At 38.6% G+C, this 21,375-nt stretch overlaps 1 protein-coding gene across 8 annotated transcripts in view; it reads right to left on the bottom strand.

The window, feature by feature from the left end:
- Positions 1-21,375, bottom strand: part of LOC127072337 (dorsal-ventral patterning protein Sog) — a 56,654-nt gene that overhangs the window by 22,025 nt on the left and 13,254 nt on the right. For 2 of the 8 annotated variants that reach the window (XM_051012693.1, XM_051012691.1), the window contains one exon: positions 19,004-19,549. The exons of 1 other annotated variant lie outside the window; for it this stretch is intronic. In XM_051012693.1, the coding sequence (XP_050868650.1) occupies positions 19,004-19,133 (130 nt within the window). In that variant the 5' untranslated portion in view covers positions 19,134-19,549. Of the gene's footprint in view, positions 1-19,003; positions 19,591-21,076; positions 21,308-21,375 lie in introns of those variants that run through there. 5 more of the 8 variants (XM_051012695.1, XM_051012689.1, XM_051012692.1 and 2 more) reach the window with 5 other exon arrangements.

Below are 21,375 nucleotides of genomic sequence, written 5' to 3'. Positions count from 1 at the left end.
TGGGCTCTCCTTTCCAGAAATAAAGATTCTCGCGTTTAAAGTGACTTATTTAGAATTTCACAATACATATTATTCAAACTGAATCTTCTTCTTATTTCTTATATAAATATAATTATGTATACGAGTAGGAATAAGAGTTAAGTCCGGGAATGGGGATGAGGGATGAGGATTGAAGATGGTAGAGAATGGGGGTGTGATAAACGTTACGTAATTGTTTTCGAGAACGTGCCTGCATCACGGTAGAAACTGATCGTTCGAAGCTGACAATAAATGGTACGACACGTGTTCGTGAATTTGTTTAGCACGACGTCGACGTTGGTGATAGGAGGGGGTAAGTGGATGTAAAAAAAAGTGATGATAAAAATTCTTCTCTCTCTCTCTCTCTCTCTCTTTCTCTTCCACTCAAATTTCTCTATCTTTCTCTATCTCGTAAATATTTCAACCCTGTTGAATTAGAGAAGCTTTCAAAAACAAGTCAAACTTTTCACTTCGCGATAAGATCCTCCGATGGTGCGTCGCGACGCTTACAAGTCCAAAGGAATATAAGAGAGAGAGAGAGAGAGAGAGAGAGAGAGAGAGAGAGAATGTAAGCGTCTAGAAAGACGAAGGAGAGAGAGAAAGAGAGAGACAGCGAGGCTCGTTGCACGAGGTCGTTGCACCGCCCGTGCTAAGTCGTTCTAAGCGCGGACTCGGTTCTAAGCAACTCAGGAGCATGAGAGGAGAGCCTCGACACGCCACCGTATCGCAAATATGCGAGTCGAGTTGAGTCGAGTCGTGCAGACTCTCTCGTTCTATCTTTTTTTTTTGTCTTTCTGTCTCTCGCTCTCTTTCTCTTTCACTCTATTATTCTCCATTATTTTTTTTCTTCTCCTTACGTTTACCCCCAAGCAACAGCCGTAGAAAATCGTAAAAGAGAGTGAATGGAAGAGAAAGAGAGAGAAAATATTTATATGTCGTCTTTTGTAAAGAAAAGAAAATAAAAAGAAAGAAAATAAATGAATAAGAACGAATGACTAAAGTTCGAAAGTATAATCCTTTCTCTTATCAACTCACTCGTTATCACAACGTTTTTGGAATTGATTCGTTCGGGCTCGATTTAGTTCGTCGATATACTATTGACGTAAAGGACATTATTAACAAATTGAAAAAATATATATATGTGTGTGTGCGTAATATGGCGATAGTTCGGGTTCAGGATTCTTCAGGTCCTTTCTAAGAGTTTCACTGTGAATTCCAGGAAGACGTTTCGCCGTTCTTCTAGCAAAGCACTATTCTCAGATAGTGCGAGCGGGTTTAAAGAGGGGCTGCTACGACCGAGGGGCTGCTATGAATGTTCACACCATGAGTTCGATGAACTTTGTTAGAATCTAACAGGAGAACTCGGAGAATATTATTTCGGTTAGAAAAGCTCTCTCTCTCTCTCTCTCTCTCTCTCTCTCTCTCTCTCTCTCACTCTCTCTTTCTCTCTTAGACAAATACATACACTAACGTCATCGTCGTTGTCGTCGTCGTCGATACGTGGAAAGTTTTACAGTTTCGTCGACTATTAATTAGAAAATTAAAAAATATACTCTTAGAATATTTAAATCCAAACGGATTTAAAATTATCGAAAAGAAAATGAGCAACTTTCTACGATTTCGTTCTGATAAATAATTTCTTCGTCGAAGAGGAGAAGAAAATGTGAATGAAAAAAAAAAGAAAAAAAAAAGGAAGTGAAAGATACGAAATGTAGAAACACGTGTTACTTCCGCTTACGAGTATTAAAACCCACCACCGTTTCCTTCGTACGTTCGTTTCGAATTTCAGATGGGTCCTTCGAACCCTTGCAAAAATTGTATCATAAACGAGACGAAAAGAGAAAGAAAGAAAGAAAGAGAAAGGGAGAGAGAGAGAACGAATATAAAATGTCTTGAAAATCTGGGATAAAGTTAAAGATAGCTACCGAATTTCTTTCTTTCTTTCTTTCTTTCTTTCTTTCTTTCTTTCTCTCTCTTTCTTCCATTCTTTCATTCTTTCTTTTTCTTTCTTTCTTTTTTTTTTTTGCTCACCTCGGCACAGATGTTCGTGGAAGATCTATAAGGTCAATCTATATGGTAGCGAGAGACATGACGCAAAACGTTCCTTACGTAAACACACAGAGAACGTACGGAGTGTAAAAAAAAAAAAAAAATCAGCTGGAGCGCATACTTAGACACATATATACATTATACATAATATATACATATATATGTATCTACGTACCTTTAGCACATACATATACACACATTATAAACATATATCAATTTATAATATTATTCAAAATCGATATTTATCCGAATTTAACGACATATATATATATATATATATATATATATATATATATATATATGTATATATTTAACTGCCCTCGAAAATCTTCGTTCGCTTAAGTAACAATAATAATTTATAGGACTAAAACAAAAAAAGAAAAAGAAAGAAAAAAAGAAAAGATCTTCCTTCGCGCAGCTTAGAATGGGGAGGGTTGTGGGGTGGGCCGAGGGGGAATGGGGAGGCAGATGCTTATATTTGTTTCTGGCAGACGAACAAGTTTACTTGGGTCAAAAGATAAATTTTATCGAAGGAGATAAATGTTGTCTATAAATATTCATGCCAGGAGGGAAATCATCTTGAAATGACGAGATGAATGATCGCCGAGTAGAAACGCAAGCGTGTAGGAGTATAATATCTTCGATGACGATGACTGGACTTGTACGAAGACGACGAAGACGACGAAGACGACGAAGACGACGAAGACGACGAAGACGACGACGATGACGATGATGCGGTGCATCGACCGAACATTCTGTGAAAGATTAAACATAAAGAGAGAGAGAGAGAGAGAGAGAGAGAGAGAGAGAGAGAGAGAGAGAGAGAGAGAGAGAGAGTAACAGAGAAAAGAAAAAAAAAGAAAAAAGAAAAAAGAAGAACACAAAAAAATGACTCGACGAGAAGACTTTCATTTTTCTGGACGCAACACGCCAACGGAGATAAGCTCGTAAGATTCTCTCTCTCTCTCTCTTTCTCTTTCTATCTTTCTCCGTCTCTTTCTTACTCACGTATTCGAGTGCTAGCAGGTACGACCGGCTCGTCCTCGTGGTTTATAGATAGCCGAGACATGCAGAGAGAAAAAGAGAGAGAGAGAGAGAGAGAGAAAGAGAGAGAGAGAGAGAGAGAGAGAGAGATGTACGACGACGTCGAAGAAGTCGCGAGGAAAGTCGCCTACGTGTCTGCCCACTTACAGCCTCTCATCGTCTTCGTCGTCTTCGTCGTCTTCGTCGATTTAAAGAGAAAAATACTGTCGAAAAAGATTCGAGCCACGGGCTGTCCAAGAACGACCTTATCCACTGAACGAACTGGCGCCTCTATCTCCTTCGACGTTTTAAACGAAGTTGCATAAGAACGAGAGAGAGGAAGAATAAACACCTGCTGTTGCTGCTGTAATTCTCTCTCACTCTTTCTTTCTTTTCCTATCATCGCCTAATAACTCGTCAAACGATAAAAAGCTTTTATTGAAACTTTGTCAAACTTTATAAATGTTCTGATCTTCTTTAATCCTTCTTTTTCAACAAAAAAAAAAAAAAAGAAAGAAAAGGGCACGTGCCCTAATCATTCGACATACCTACCCACGTAGGTACTCTGAGAACAGAAAAAGAGAGAGAGAGAGAAAGAGAGATACGGTCTGTTCGTATGTATGTATGTATGTATCTATTTATGTATGTGTGTATATATATGTATGGGTGTGTATCACCGAGCCGGCCAATCTGAAAGAGCAGACGAGAAAAAATAGCGTCCGACGTTGGAGACGAGGTCCGAGAGTCGAGCCACACGAAGCTCGTTCGAGACGAGTTGCACAGCTCGCACTTGCATCGGCCACTTCGATACTCCTCCTCCTCCTCCTCCTTCTTCTTCACCTCCTACTCCTACTCCTACTTCTTCTCCTTTTCCACCTTTTTTTCACTCCCTTTTTTTCGTTTTACTTTTTACTTTCTTCTCCTTCTCCTTCTTCTTCGTCGTTCGAACGTCGTCAAACGTCGTCGTACCCTTATCGAGAGAAAGAGAGAAACTTCTTTTACATCATCCGTCTATGACGTGTATGTTGCTAATAAACCAAGTAGTTTTACAACTTCGATCCAATCGGTGATTTCGATAACGAAGAAGGAGAGATTAGAAAGGCGAACATAACGGAAGGTAGGTACTAATTATCGTTGAAAATAGCCTGATGTGGTACCGAACCGGACAGATCCTGTGCCTCATAAAACCATAGATGGAGATTGCTATGATAGAATTTAGCTCTGTTATATACTCAACAAATATATATGTATGTATGTATGTACCTATGTATACCACTCTTGAAATGCATGCAGCAGCGAACGTGTTGCAGGTTGACACACTCGCCTAATGTTTTATTGCGAGTCCGATAACAATGTCGCTTTGTTCCCTCCCTCTCTCTTTCTCTCTCTCTCTCTCTCTCTCTCTGTCTGTCTGTCTGTCTCTCTGTCTGTCTCTCTATCTCTCTCTCTCTTGCACTCACTCGACACTCACAAGACGCGGTATAACTAAAGCGGCACTGGCGGTGTCTGTTTAGGACCGGTATTTTCTACTTGGCCGAAATAAATTTAACTGTCGCCTTTAAAGTCCCGCAAAGAAAAGGAAAAGAAAAGAAACGAGAAAAAAAAGAAGAGACAGAGAAAATAAAGAAATCGTCCTTTTCGTCTTGTATAACAAGCCTTCCGTAACCAATTCCCGAGATAAATGAGAATATATTGAATCGAAAAAAGGAAAAAAGAAAAAGAAAGTAGATATACATCCATCGAATACGACTATCGTTATAGTCCTCGATTAATAACTTTCATGAAATGGATCGTCGAAGAATATCATCATCCTCTTTTCAACCTCATATCCCTAATCTTTAAAAAAATATTCTATAAATTCTATTAATAAAAAATAAAAAGAAAGAAAGAAAAAAGATCGAAGAAGGAGACGAGAGAGAACAAGTCGTGGAAGAAGAAGAAAAAAAAAAGAAAAAAGAAAGAAAAAACGGATATAAAAAAAGAGCCATCACTATATCGGATGCCGTCTACAACAAGGAGGTCACAAAGTCCTTGATACACCCTTAATCAGCTACGGTAGAAGAACTGGATGGTAAAGAAAAGAAATATCGCTGTGCTACTAGTCTTGTACGGGCGCCAATCGATACCCTTCTACGTTTTCAAGTGTTTCTACTTGTAAGTACGATGTGTATATATATATATATGTATGTATGTATGTATATGTATGTACAGTATAGTATATATGTACATAAATATAACGAGGAAATTGCGTATCGATCGGTGACAAGGTGGTAACCGTTCTCGATTTCGAACTCGATAAAGATCTCGATTATAATCGATTAACGATTCTTGATACCATTCAGGGATGATAAAATTCGATCTATTAATTATTATCTTGAAATAGAATAACCGATCTAAGGTGACAAAGGAGGGGAGGTTGATTTATGGGAAAATGGAAGTGTGTCGATCTAGCGGAGAGAAAGTGTATTAACGTATGTATAAGGAAACAATAAGTAGCGGAAAAGGAAGAAAGTGTTATAGAAGTAGAAGAAGTAGAAGAAGAAAAAGAGGAAGAGGAGGAGGAGGAGGAGGAGGTGGGGGAGGAGGAGGTGAAGAACAGAAGAGAGGAAAAAAAAAAGAAGAAATCGTGGCCGTTCACTGTCGTCGAGACGGCAACCAGCGATGCAATGCCGAGTGGCGAGTGCTATATATAGGCGGCCCTGAGTGTGCAAAAATCACCCTACAAAAATCTGGATCAAGGGGCCATTCACTAAGCATGCCAAGTACCGTGGTACGTCTGGTCTACCCTGTGGATCAGGATACCCTAGTCCTCCCTCACCTCCTCCTCTTCCTCCTCCTTTTCCTTCTCCTCCTCCTTTTCCACTTCTTCTTCTTCTTCTTCTTCTTCTTCGTCATCTCCTTGTCATCCTACCCCTCGTCGTTTGTCAAACAACCACTCGAAGGACGAACCATATAAACTCCGTTAATTACCGTATAAACCATATAAACCTCGAGCGATGTGGTTAGCTAACTATCCAAAAGCTTCGAATTGGATTAAGAAATTGAAAGAACTTTGTTTTTTGTTCTCTGTTATAAACTGGGAAAAATTGATATAGATCGTCGTTGATCGATAAACGTTTGGAATGTACTTGTAAATTTTCGTACGTAATGAAAAAGGTAATTAGAAAGTTAACTAAGATATTATTATGAATTTATTGTAGGATTATTCAAATACGAATAGGTTTTTAAATAATATTATACGATCCTCGAGGAGCAATCGGTTAACAACGAAGATGACCGATTTCCGAAGGTTGGTCGAAGGTAGTAAACTCTCATGAGAATATAATCTTCTTTGATACATGAGCCACGGATGAAAATCACAGTGCATGAAATTGCCATGAATTACGAATGATAGCGGTCAGTCACAGACGGAGTCTAATATCTCTTCTCAAGTTCATCGACTGGTAAGCTTTGTCGATATCGTTACAAGGTTGTACCTTTCCCTACCTTTTTACAACTTAAAATCAACTGCGATCGTATTTTTCTATGAAGAAAAAAAAGAAGAAGAAGAAGAGAGGAGACAAAAAAATACTTTTGCCCGGTGCCAACAATGTTTCCTCTCTATCGATCACGATCAAGTACGATCTTTGAATAATAAGTTACTTAGCTTCGTCATCATTCGGTGACTTAGCGATGATATCGATCAGCATGAACCAACCAACGTCTATCATGAGAAAACTTGGAGTATATATTTGCACGTGGAACACGTCATAGTCAGATCCTTGCTACCGATACTCTCTTCTTGGCTACGAGCCTGGCTGAATAAGGAGGAGAAGAAGAAGAAGAAGAAAATGATGATGATGATGATGATGAAGAAGAAGGAGAAGAAGAAGGAGAAGAAAATCAAAGTAAAAAAAGAAAAGAAAAAAAAACAGCAGCAGCAGAAGAAGAAGAAGAAGAAGAAGAAGAGTCACGGTTGAAGAGCAAACGGCCGAAAGAGAAGAGAAGCCTCACGGTTCTCTTCTGCCACTCGCAGAATGCGTTCCTCGGTTTCAGAGAGTCGTTTGTCCCGTGTATTTCGGGCTGTACGGGCCAGTGCACTACCCCTACTACTTGGGCTTGTACATCTTACGTGGTGTACCTTTCGGATAATATAACAGAAGTAAGAGAGTTCCGCCGATTCTGGTTCCTCGTTCGGATAAAAAGAATCACATTAGAAATTAACACGAACAAATATCAGCTTGTCATTTTGAAAGGATGAGAACGAGTGGATCTTCATTCTCATTGGAATGAATTCTATTCGTTAAAAAGATCGACGACATTTATCATTTAATATTAATTAGACGGTATATATTATCCTCTCGTAAAACTTTGATAATCTATTCGGAATCGAAAAACTCGTACTAAACTATAAAAAATATGATATCAACAGAATTCTCAACATGTATGTAAGTTATGGAACAATGGCTGAAGAAGAAATCGTATGGCGTACCTCAATATCTTTAAATCGCGATGGTTATACCACCACGTCATAATCATTTTCATTCCTCTTTCTTGGGAATAATTCTTAGAGAGATAGAGATATATACATATATATAAAGAAAGAGATAGAGATAGAGATCACGCGATCATCATAATCATCATCATCAACATCAGCAGTAACAGCAACAACAGCATCATCAGTATCATCGTCACGAACTCGTACGATTTTCTTAAGGAAATCCTGAAAGAAGAGACTCCCTGGTAGATCTCGTTCTTACAAATGCTTATAAATCGGGGGCGCCGACTCGGAGAGAGATTCCTTGTAATTTCGTACTTGTTGTAAACCTCTCCATCTCTCTCTCTTTCTCTCTTTATCTTTCTCATACTGTCAGAGGTCTTGGAGAGTACGGGGTCGTCAGTCATCGAGCTTTAAAGGCAACGTTAATACTCTAGCTCTTTCCTCGCTCTTGCATCTGCCCGGCTGCCCGTGTTAAATAACTCGAATGATCGCGAAGGATTTAGCCGTCACGCGTTCCGCTCTTTATAGCAAGACCGACACGATACGGTGCGGTGTTATGCGGTATGGTGCGGTGCGGCAAAGTGGTCTACTGCGGTGCACAGTATCGTGCGTGTAAACATACGCGCATGCGCACAGAATGCATCCACGCTAAACGTAAAAAGTCGGAAAAAAGTCTGTCTCTGTCTCTCTTTCGTTGTTCCATTAAATCTAAACGAAATCGAGGAAACTGATGCGCGTATAAATGAATTCGATAAACGATATCTCGAGTAAATTTTTGTTTTCTTTTTCCAATAACATTTCGATCTTTCTTTACGAATCTTTCCATAGTGAATCAAAGAAAAGCTTCGATATAATATACATATATATACATATATATATGTGTATGCGTACGCGTGTCTGTGTATATGTAAGTACGTACGTGGTATAGTAAAAGGAGAGTTGGAATAAACATTTGTCCTGAAACTACATGTCCATACATTATAACCTAAGCGCGACATATTCGCGACATATTCCATCGTGTACGCCTACGTGATGTCATGCCCGCGTCAGAAATGCCGACCTTGCGGCTGTGGCTTTAAGTCAGTGCACGCGTAATGCGATGCATTCATATTGGCCAAGCCTTTCGACCGATCCCTGCTTGCTCGCTTACTCGCTTACTCGCTTACTCGCTTACTCGTTTGGTTCGAGCTCGAACTGATAAGCATTGGTTACGATGAGCAAGCTGCCTTCTCGTAAGCTTATGATACCTACCTAAGGAATGAACGTATACATATATATATATATGTATGTATGTATGTATGTATATATAAGCAAGTATAATAATAGAGGAACCCTCAACAATGAATGAGACTTTCTATCTGCATACAACCAAGTCCGTAATTCTTTTTTTTTTTTCTACATAAAAACGTTCATCATCGCAATTTTGTATTCCGATGAACGGGGAGGGTAAAAAAGAAAGAAAAAAAAAGGAAAGAAGAAGGATCGTCTGTGCCTCTTTTGTCAACTCGAAATCTTTACGTTACGGAACGACCAGAAGAATTCCTTCGTTGCATTGAGTGTGTTGCGAGAAAAAAGGAAAAAAAAAAGAGTAAAAAAGAGAACAAACGCAGAGGCGAGTCACGTTACCGAGTCGGCGCGACGCTCGTCCGTGCCGTCGTCGTCGTCGTCGTCGTCGTCGTCATCGTCGTCGTCGTCGTCGTCAGCGTTCGTATCTTTACACTGGTGTGCACTGCAGCCGAATGTTCCGTATTCAAGGTCGATTCAAAACGATCGGAGCAAAGGTGCATTATAAATTCGATTTTACACAAACACGAAGATAAATTTCTCTGTTCTCTATCTCTATCTTTTTGTTTCTTCGAACGAACGAGAAATGATTTCATTATGGTGAATGAATAACGGGATCCCTTGTTTTACATCTTTTCGTTTTGTTTGATTTTTTGTTTGGATGTAATGCAAGTCACGCGCATGAAGAAATTGCGGAAGTAGGAAATCGTAGAATTTATATAATATATATATATATATATATATATATATATATATCTTATAATACAATGCACATGCAATCTTTCGTATGTGTCCGGAAATGATAAATATACAAAATGAAAAGAAAAGAAAAAAAAAAAAGAAAAAGAAAAAATATAATTGGGTTAATGCCAGGAAGATTGAAAGTCTTGACTTTATATAACTATCGGGGAACGCCATTTTCCGTCAAATTTAATTTAAAAGTTAATGAAATAGTTTCGTATCTTTTTTCTTTTTTATTTTCCTTCCGGCGGCACGCGTCGTCTAATATTATCCACGTGTTTACAAACGAATCTACTGTTGTTACATACATATATATATATACTCTTAGAAAAATATTTCTTCGAACAAGGAAAAGAACAAGAAGGCGTTGTAGTTTTCCTTTGAGGAGAGAACGAGTTCAACGGTGTGAAGATGGACGCCGTGGAAAGAGACAATAATGAATAATACATGTCCGCGAGCCATTGGAAGAGAACCTCCGTTGGAATTAATCGGACCGGACGAACGAACGAACGAACGAACGAAGGAACGAACGAACGAACGAACGAACGAACGATCGATCGATCGATCGATCGATCGATTCGGATCGATCGCTACCAAGAATAAGGAAAAGACCGCGAACGATTGGATCCAAGGTTGCTTCGATCGAGATCGTTCAACCGATATTCCATTTCTTTGAAGACGTTTACGTGTATGATTATACTTAAATTAATCTAACGTTGGCTCAACGAAATATACGTGAAATTAATCATCGTTTTCGTAGTAAATCTTCTATTTTTTTCTTGTTTTCTACTTTTTTTATCCTCTTTTTCTTTTTTTTTTTTAATTCAAAATCAAATTCTTCTCATTAGAAGAAACGCGTCGTATAAAGTATCTTTTTTTTTTTCGTATACATTACTTTGTTAATAGAAGCAGCAGCAATCGACGCCACGACAAATTCCATACGATCCAAGAACAAGATTCTTGACCATGGATTAACCATGTTACGAGGAATTCCTTTAAGTAAAGCTAATTACTGAACGCATTACTCAAGCTTCCGAGTAAATCTATTTAACCATGATACTTGTTATCTCTGTCCTTCTTTCTCTCTGTTTCTCTCTCTCTTTCTCGTCTGGGACATATGGTGGACGGAGAAGAATCCCTAAGCCGGGACTTAGATCGTGATTTAGATTATAGTTGTATATTTAGTTTTCTATATCTATTCTTTGTTTGTCCGTTGTCCGATATATCCTTGAATATTCTTCTTAGCTTTCTCATTCGCGGTTATTATCGTTGAATTGTGAATGACATATAGGTATATATACATATATATATGTGTGTGTGTATATGTACGAGGAAATAAAAGGAAGGATTGTCGATTATTACGTGATATATACGTAAAACGTTTACGAAATATTCCTTTTTGTTACGTGAGAATATCTAGTATTTGAGTTTGACTCGGTTGAGTTAATCTCTGTGAAACTACAAAGACCACATTTTTTTTTCTTTACACACACACACACACACACACACACATATATTTGACGAACGAGAAATATAAACGATAAAACTAGCCACTCGATTCGCGTTTTGTAATTTTATGGAATTCTTTCGACTGTGAATTCGATTAAGTTAGATATTTTCTTTGTCGCCCGAGAAAATGTATGAGTGAAAAAGAGAGAGAGAGAAAAAGAGAGTTTGATCTTTGTTCATGAAAATCAATTAAGCTTAACGTTCGTTTAAAGCTTATCGCGCAATAATGTCAAGCCCGTGCACTTAATGATAGAAAAAGAAAGAAAGAAAGAAAAAAAGAAAGAAAGAAAAAGAAAAGAAAAAGAAAAGAAAAAGGAGAAGAAGAGGACACAACCCAGTATGACGTAGACACAGTGTATTAATATTCGATAAGAACGCAATAACGATACACCGGGCAATAGGTCGATAGGTTTTTCATAATGATTATATCCCGATGTTTCTTTATATTCGTTACAATTGACGCACGATAGTCGCGTCCACGTCGTTAGACGTTATTTCTAATCGTTAATCTTTATTAATTAGAAAATTTCCTTGATAAATATTTCATTCGTACGTATATTATACATATATGTTATCGCGATTTGATAGCAAGTAGTACAACGGATATAATTTTTTAACAAAAATTTCATTATTATAAACGATATCTAACGATATCGAGCTGAATCTTTTCACCATTTTCTTTTCTTTTCGTTTATCGATCATTATCGATCATCAAGTCGAAAAATATAAAAACGAAGTGTCCAATGAAAATGATATAGCTCGATCGACGGATTCGAAACTCTAGTAGCTCGTAGTCTCTTATTTTTTCAGTAAGGATGATGAGAGTGGATATAATAAAAAGAAGAAAAAAAAAAAGAAGAAGAAGAAGATTAAACTGGAAACGTATCAACGATTTAACTCGAGACAGTGTCCATTGTAATTCGATGCATGTGCAAGAGGCTGAGATAGACGAAGAGAGAGAGAGAGAGAGAGAGAGAGAGAGAGACAGAAAAAAAGAGAGAGAAAAAGAAAAGAAAAGGAGAATAGAGGGACGTAGAAAAAATAATTCACACGATAAAACAACACACAATGTTGTCGAACGATTTAAAAAAAAAAAAAAAGAAAGAAAAAAATAAAATGTTAAAAAAAAACAAGCCGTACTTCACCCTCTCCTTTTATCTTCCCTTTCCTTTTTCAAAGAGTAGACACGGCTTATTCCTAATTTATCATTTGCAACGCAAGCTCATCAATTTATCTTGATACCAATTGGAGTAATCACAGTAATCAGGGCTCGTGTTTGTAAGTATAACGTCTGGTAATTGCAACAAGTAGTAGAAGGTCGCTTTATGCTACCTTGTGGTGTATCGTCCCACTGTGGTCGTGTCCTATCTGGTCGCGATCTACTTTGCTCCGGTAATTGCACTCGAAGATTGAAGATCCGACTTGAAGAAGAGAAGAAAAGAAAGGAAAAGAAAAGAAAAGGAAAGGAAAGGAAAGGAAAGAGAAAAGAGAAGATAGAGAAGAAAGAAGAGAGGAGAAAAGAGAAGGGAAAAAGAGAAAAGATTTACGGTGTCCAAGTGGCGTTTAATAGTTTGCAACCCCGTAAAATTACGCAAGTAGAAATACCACATTGGCGCCTAAGATAGAATACTTGGTTTTTATCATGGTTAACAGAAACGATGATAAGAAGAAAAAGAAGAAGGAGAAGAGGAAGAAGTAGAAAAAATGTCGACGAGTTTTATGCATCATGGTTGCCTTTAAAGAGAGAGGGAGAGAGAGAGAGAGAGAGAGAAGAGAACAGTTTCTCTCTCTCTCTGTCTCTGTTTCTCTTTCTCGTTCTCATCAGCCTAACGTTTCCCTAATAAAACTTGTTAGCGTGCCGTAAACGCTGAAAACGTCCAGACGAAGTACAAATACGTTCGACGACTAGCGGTAGCTTGCTTTAATCTCTCTCTCTTTCTCTCTCTTTCTTTCTTTTTATCTAAACAGAACCATACTCGTTCATTTCCTTGAACCTCTTTTTCCTTTCCTTTTCTTTTTATTTTTGTTTTTCTTTTTCCTTTTTTTTGTTTCTTTTTTAGAACGATCGAGAGCAGTGAAACTTGGCATTAAGAAAAACAGGACGAAAAAGAAAATTTGTAAAAGATCACGGAGATCGAGAGTTAAATGACGCAATGATTAACGAAAACGTAATATTATCATACTTGTTCACGTGTGTTCATTCATCCAAGCTCAGTTATAAACCTTGAAGTAAAAAAGAGAAAAAGAGAGAGAGAGAGAGAATAGAAGCTTGATAAACCAGATCGAATAATATTTACAATCAGATCCAAATTCATTCATCGAATATATCTCTGAACTCTTCGACGATTGTCGCGAAAAAGAAGAAAAAGAAAAGAAAGAATGAAAGAAAGCAAAAATGGCGTCTAGGTTAATTAAAGTATCGAAGTAATATATGTACGTACTGGGTAAAAATTGTCGTCGATAAATTTTATTGATGAGAATACGTTGAAATATTCAATCGAATAATTCCGTTCTCTCTAAGGTCGGATTAATGCCCCTGTCGTATGACAAAACGAGCATATAGACGTCGAGAAAGAAAGTCCTTGCTTGCGTTCTTGCTAGATTTATGCCTTCGTACATAAACGTACTGGCAAAGAGAAAGAGAAAGAGAAAGAGAAAGAGAAAGAGAAAGAGAGAGAAGGTCTCTGAGAAGTCTGAGAGTCACACAGGCCGGGCAGCTGTCTCCTTCCACGATGTTCATTTAAATGCGCGATGCAAACGATCCGAGGTTTAAAAAAAAAAAAAAAAAGAAAGAAAGAAAAGAAAAGACAGGAAAAAAAGTCCTGAGAATTTCTGTGAGTTTCATTAAAAGTAAGAAACGCAAACAAATAAGTGGCTTCGTCATTTTAGAACGATGAAATTTTATAAAGCCTCTCTCTCTTTTTCATCGCAATCATTTTCTCTCTTCGTCTTTCCCATTCTCTAATCGACTTGCAATCTTTTCTTTTTTTTTTCTCCTCCTTCTTTTTCATATTCGGAACGATCGTATCGAAATAAAAATCTATCGACTTATTAGCTCCGATTCCAAATCGTTAACCGCTTACTCTTAATATTATTCTTTTTTCTTTTTTGCTTTTTGACTTCGTCGATGAACGATTTACGGATTAGAAGTGTGTTACCATCGTAACTTTGTACCCAAGTACGATCGAAATACGTTCGATCGATGCCACACCTTTTACCGAGGTTCGGGAAGTAATAGAAATAGGCGAATTGCATCGTATATCCTGCCGTGCCCCATCCGGTTAAGAATGCTGTGGAACACCTAACGCGAAACCATTAATCTCGTGTTATCCCATCGTAACTTCGAGTGTCAACGAATTCCTTAATCGATATTCCTTAACCGCTTAACTAATGTTTTCAAAGGAGATAAGACGGATATGGTTAATAAGAAGAAGATGATGAAGATGAAGAAGATGAAGAAGATGAAGAAGATTCTTCTTTGGTTGAATGTATAAGGAGATGTAGAAAGGAGCCCATGGAACGAAGAAATTGCAGTTAAGGTGCTGAGTCGTTTTGTGTCTGCAGTCCGTCTAAATATATACACTGTGTCCTCTCTCTCTTTCTCTCTTTCTCTTTCTCTCTGTCTCTCTCAAGTCTTCAGAGAGAAGACCGAGAAGTTGCACTGCCTTTCGTTTGCACAGAGAAAGAGATACACAAACGTTGAGAGAGAAAGAGAGAGAGAGAGAGAGAATCATGCATACCGATTTTCACCTTCGATATCCTTTTTTTAAACTTCCGCTTCGAGATCACAAGTGTGATTCAGCTCGACTATTATATACCGGAGCGTTAGACGTACGAAGAAAAATATAAGAGAAAAAAAAAGAAAAAAGAAAATAAAGGAAGAACAGAAAACAAATAAAAAAGAAAAAAAGAGAGAGAGAGAAAAGAATTGGATCGTTCGAGACAGTTCGCGTGACTTATGGCACGAAAATAAAAATCTATTCGTATAAACGGAAGAAGAGAATATATCTACGACGCGGATATTTGTTGCATTAGTTTTCTTTTGATTTCTTTTTTTTTTCGTTCTTCTTTCCTTTTTTTTTTCCACGACGACGACGAAGATATACGTATATCACATTCGCTTTCAGATGCAAAGTGCACGATTTTCTTTCGATTTCTTTTTTGGATCGAAACCAAAAGATTGAAAAAAAAGAAAATAATAACAATGATGATGATGATGATGATGATGATGATGATGGTGATAATGCAGCATTGCAGCATCGTACAGAGAATATATTTTTACCGTTTTATAAATAATGACGCTACGCTCTCTAATCCTTTTTTTAAGTTCCTGAGAATATATTTTTATAAATAAACTCGCGACGGGTCTGTACACAAACCGTCAACCATCCAATCCAACCCCACCTCCCCCCTCTCCCCTCCCTGTGGCAGACAAAGGAACGATAATCTAAAAATACTATTCGACGATTTAAAATTGTCCTTCTTTGCGTAGCACAGCATCGACAAGCTTTCTCGTGTTGAACGAACGTAACGCATTGCCAAACGCGAGCACGAGTTTCATTTTCCTTGCACCACGTGTCAGCGTGTTTGTACATCTTAGTAAATAGAATCACATGCAATAAATTATTTTATACATACACACATACATACATACACACATATATATATACATAAATAAAATGTAAGAGAAATAACGCGAACGTCAACGAAACGAATAACACTATTATCGAAATGACAATGATTCGATATAGATCGAAATCGATCTTAAAAAGAACGAAGAAAAAATTGTTAATCTATCGTATCATCGATTTGAACGTTTACAAACCGGTTCTAAAGGATCCTTAAAAAGATCATTTAAAACTCGCAGAATATTTCTATAAATAAATTTCATATAGACGACGAGGACGAGGACGAGGACGAGGACGAGGACGAGGACGAGGACGAGGACGAGTTAGTCGTTAGAAGAGCATCATAACATCTAAGACTCAAAGTCTACTCGAAGTCAACGTGTTTTCTGAAAGTTACTCGGGAGAAAGGCGCCTGAGAGCTGTGATGATGATTTACCTATTTAAAAGACGGCATCGGCTTACTAAACTTCTTTAACGGACAACGGCCGCGTTGTATTCGTGGCTGCGGCCAATTAGCCGCGAATCTTGTTAAGAGGATCGCGAAACCAAGGAAAAGAGGAAAGAGAGAGAAAGAGAGAAAGAGAGAGAAACAAAGAAAGAAATAAAGAAATAAGAAGAGAGAAAGAAAAGACGTGAATAAGGTCCATTTACGTGGGTAGTCCTTAAAAGCAAGAATATTCAACTTGTTTATTACGAGCTAATCTCTAAAAAAACATTTCCTTAAAACTACTCGACTTTACTCTCTTTCTCTTTCTGTATCATTTCCTCTCTCTCTCTCTCTCTCTCTCTCTCTCTCTCTCTCTCTCTCTCTTTATTTTCGCCGTGTAATATTCAGGTGAGCCTTACTACATTCAAGGATCTCTTACCGGTTGTTACATATCCGGGATGCTCGTGTGAGGTCGATACCTTGTGAGAGACATTAAGCCGAGTCGCAGGGAAACTCGACGACGTTTACCGTCGGCAAGCTGGTAATAAAGACTAATTGAGATTAGCACTGGCTTGGTAGGTAGGTAGGTAGGTAGATAGGTAGGTAGGTAGGTAGGTAGGTAGGTAGGTAGGTAGGTAAGTTGGTAGGTAAGGTATCTAAGTGTTAAGAAGGTGATCCTAAGTAGAAACTGTTGGATAGTAAGTTGATCGTCTTTGGTATTAAGCCGACATATTGAATTCTCTTTGTAAATGTGAGAAAACAACCTTCACAGTCTTTCCATTTCGAGATACTCTTACATCTCAAACGTTAAACATCTCTGATCTGATCGGAGACATGACCAATTTAGGTATTCCATTCTCTCTCTCTCTTTCTCTCTCTTTCTCTCTCTCTCTCTCTCTCCGGTGTTATTCTTTACGTTCCGTTTCTGTAAGTATAGCCAAAAAACGAGAGACAACTTATAAGGGTATCATCAGGGTCGACAGGTAGCCGTCGTGTACACTTACCCTGTTGACGGCCACCAGAAATCAATCAAGGTAGCTTCAGTAACACAGGTAAGCAGCTTAAGAACAGAACTATCTCTAACTAGCCGATTTATTATAACGTATCTTATGTTTTCTCTTCTATCAACTTTTCATAATTGTTATTATTATTATTATTATTATTATTATTATTATTATTAGCTTTTCGTATCTAATCATTCGCTTAAACACGAATTCCTTGTTAAATCGAACATCGAAAGAAACTTTTTTTACTTTTTTCACAAATTCTGCAAAAACTCTGAAATTTCTTGAAAACATTATAACAATGAACGAACGATGATCGATTATTTGCGAAGGAGAAAAAAGAAAAAAAAAGATGTATTTTAAAAAAAAGAGGGGAAAAAAAAGAAAAACAATTAAGATATTAATATCGGAACCCATATATTTCTTTCGATCATGAGAAAAGAGAACTATCTATTTAGACCGAAAGAAAAAGAAAAAAAGAAAAAAAAAAGGAAATGTTTTTCTTCTAAACGAACAGAAAGAGAGAAAGAGAGAGAAAGAGAGATATATAGAAAAGTCGCAAATTCATAAAGACGATACGAAGAGGCATTAACTCTAACCAAGATCTGGGTCATTTCGAGGTGTTTAAGCACCGGTACCTCTAAGTTACTTCCTGTCTCATTACTTCATTCACCACCGGTCGGTTGGTCGGTCGCTTGGTCGGTCGGTTGGTTTCGTGTCTCGTTTCTTATCCACATAAAACGATTACGAAGATATTAGGATCGTACGAATTCATCCGCTAAGCTTTCCAAATCTCTAAGATGAGATGATTATGTTAAATAAGAAAATATAAATACCGGAGAAGAAGAAGACGAAGAAAAAGAACATAGAAATCTTTCGTAGATTCCAAAAGGGATCTAAAACATCATCCAGAGATCAGTACTCTCGACAAAGTAACTGACGTTTAAATTACACCGGTACAAGTAGTAGAATTTCGTGTAGGGGATCAACGCAACACCATACCCATTTCAAACTGATTTAGATTTACACGAGTCTCATATATACAAACAGAAAGACAGAGAGAGAGAGAGAGAGAGAGAGAGAAAGAGAGAGAGAAACAGGGAGAGAAAGAGAGAGAGAGATAAAGAAAAGTAAAGGGAAAGAGACAGATAGACAGACAGACAGATAGACAGACAGACAGACAGACAGATAGATAGATAGATAGATAGATAGATAGATGGAAGGTTTGAAAGAGAGTGAGGACAGAGCAAATGCGAATGCACCGATGCATTCCCGCGTGTCATGCGACACCGACTCAAGGTTTACGATCGCTCCGTTTCCCGCCTTTTTCACGCGGTTCTCGTTACGTAAAAGCATCTCGAGTGTAGTCTCTCAACTCAAGAGAGAGAGATAGAAAGAGAGAGAGAGAGAGAGAGAAAGAGAAAGAGAGAGAGAGAGACGTTCTCGATATTTTCGAACGTTCTCAAGCTTTAAAAGGAAAGGTGAAAAGTAACGCCACTCTTGACGTTTATGTTGAAATCGAAATGAGAATTCGAGATATCGCAAGGAAGTCGATCGTTATATATTCGAAATTAATTCCTCTCTACCTCCCTCCCTCCCTCCCACCCACCTTCTCCCTTCCATTCCTTTCTTAGTAACCAACAATTCGTCGATCGCTCCGTTTAAATGGCGTTTGCAATTTAAGAAAAAAAAAACTATTATTAATAATGATAATAATAATAATAATAATTACGATGATTATTGCAGTAGTAAAATTGAAAGGAAAGATAAATAAAAAGACAGAGAGAGAGAGAGAGAGAAAGAGAGATAGATAGATAGATAGATAGATAGAGAGACTTACCGGCAGCTCGATGAGGCCTTCTGGCCCAATCGTCCTCCATCAAAGGTGCGACTCTTCGTGCCCGAAGCGTCAAAGGACATGAAAGGACGATTAGAAAGATCGTCAACAATAGGCCACCGTGAAAATGCATCTCGTTGGATGTTTTTAATGTCTTCTAGCACCCCTTTCTTTTTCTTTTCCTTTCTTTTTCTTTCTTCTTATTCTTCTTCTTCTTCGCCTCCTCCTCCTCACTCCTCACTCCCACTATATAGTACACACAGATATACACACACGCACAGACAAACACATAGAAAGAGCTTAGTTCGATAGGCGCACGCACAAACACGTACACACACGCACACGGTCAGTCCTCTTTCTCTTTAGACGTCTCTTCTCCCTTTAACGCTTGTCTTTCTTTCTCTTTCTTTCTCTTAGCTGGCACTCGTGCTGGTACCTCAACGCATATAGCGCCTTCTTCCGTCTCTTTTGCTCTCACTATTAACTCTCTTCCTCTTTCTCTCCTCTCCTTCCTCAGAGCCGCTGCACTGGTCTATTAACGACCGTTCACTGCACAAAACTTTCTGCACTGTACCGCACACTCTTGATATCTATGTTCGATGTGTATATGTGTATGTGTATGTGTATGTGTATGTAAATCTCTCTCTTTCTCTCTCTCTCTCTCCCTTTCTCTCTCTTATTCTCTCTCTCGTTTTCGTCGGTACGAAAAAGGAAAAGCGAGAGGAAAAAGAGAAGAGTTAATAAAAAAAAAAAAAAAATAAAAAATAGAGCGAGAGAAAGAGAGAGACAGAGAAAGAGAGAGAGAAAGAGAGAAAGAAAGAAAGAAAGAAAGAAAGAAAGAAAAGAGGGAAATAGAGGCTCGTCTCTTAGGCGAATCTCGTCAACGAGCACACGCGATAACGATTGAGAGAAAACGAGCCGGTTGAAAGAAACCTCTAGCAGCGTAATATTTATTGCAGATAACGAACGTTGCCGTGCAAGACACATACGGACTCTCGCACTTTCATGCACACACTCTCTCACACACATACATATAATATATATATATATATATGTGTACACACAAATACGCACACGCACACGCACACACACATAGAAAGAGAGAAAGAGAAAGAGAGAAAGACAGAGAGAGAAACAGAGAGAAAGAGAGAGAGAGAGAGAGAGAGACCAATTGGAAGGAGCCGTCGAACGCAACGCGCATCGTCCGCTATATGCTTAATGGGTTAAGGTACACGCACGTTCCTTCTTCTTCTTCTTCTTCTTCTTCTTCTTCTTCTTCTTCTTCTTCTTCCCCTCCCACCCCTTTATATACTCGCGACGCGACGGCTAAACTCGTCGTCGTTGTCGTCGTGGTCGTCGTCGTCTCCGTCGTCGTCGTCGTCGTCATCGTTACGATCTTTTCTACTTCGAACTACTGCGTTTTATAAGATGCAATAACGACTACGACTACGACTAAGACTAAGACTACGACTACGACTAAGACGACGACGATGACGAGGAAATAGCAGACGTCGTTGGCACTTGTCGTCTATCTTCGTGTACCGTACCTTCTTCGTTCACGTCCGGGTATCTCTCTCTCTATTTCTCTCTATTTCTCTCTCTCTCTCTCTCTCTTTCTGTCTGTCTGTCTGTCTGTCTGTCTGTCTCTATCTCTCTCTCTCTTTCTATCTCGTTATACATCTATCTCGTTTCGTTCCGTACGCCGCCCGGTGTGCATCTGATATCGCGGAAGAAAGATCGAACACGCATGCGCGAAGTACGACTCAAAAATCCCGCCATTTCTTTCCAATCTCTTTCCTTTTTCTGTTCCTCTCCCGCTATCACTCCTCCCTTATTATCGATTTTTTATAACGATCTGTCTTTCTCTTCTCTTCTTTTCTTTTCTTTTCTTCCTTCCTTTCCTTCTTCCTTCCTTCCTTTTTTATTTTTTCTTATAACTCGTAAACTTGTTAGTTTCCTTTCGTGTTCGTTTTTCTTTTTTGGCTAATATGTATATTACGTATTTGATATTTTATATATATTATATATATATATACATATATATATTTCTATGTATGTATATATATATATATATACCTCCACCCTCTCCTCCTTACGGAGCAACGCACAACGGTGCGCATCTGACACGGGCGACGCGTGACCGCCGTGACTGAGTGATCGTGAGTGACTGAGTCGCTCTCTCGAAACTGGTGGGAGAAGGCAACTAGCAAGAGCACGAGCGCGCTCCTCTCTGCGTTCGCCGCTGCCGCCACCGCCGTCGCCGCCGTCGCCGTCGTCGTCGTCGTCGTCGTCGTCGTCGTCGTCGTCGTCGTCGTCGTCGTCGTCGTCGTCGTCGTCGTCGTCGTCGTCGTTGTACTCGTCGTCGTCGTCGTCGT

This window comes from Vespula vulgaris, chromosome 25 (genome assembly GCF_905475345.1).
Source record: "Vespula vulgaris chromosome 25, iyVesVulg1.1, whole genome shotgun sequence".
Taxonomy (NCBI): Eukaryota; Metazoa; Arthropoda; class Insecta; order Hymenoptera; family Vespidae; genus Vespula; species Vespula vulgaris.
The sequence above is the reverse complement of the archived record's forward strand: the minus strand, read 5'-3'. Positions and strand labels throughout refer to the sequence as shown.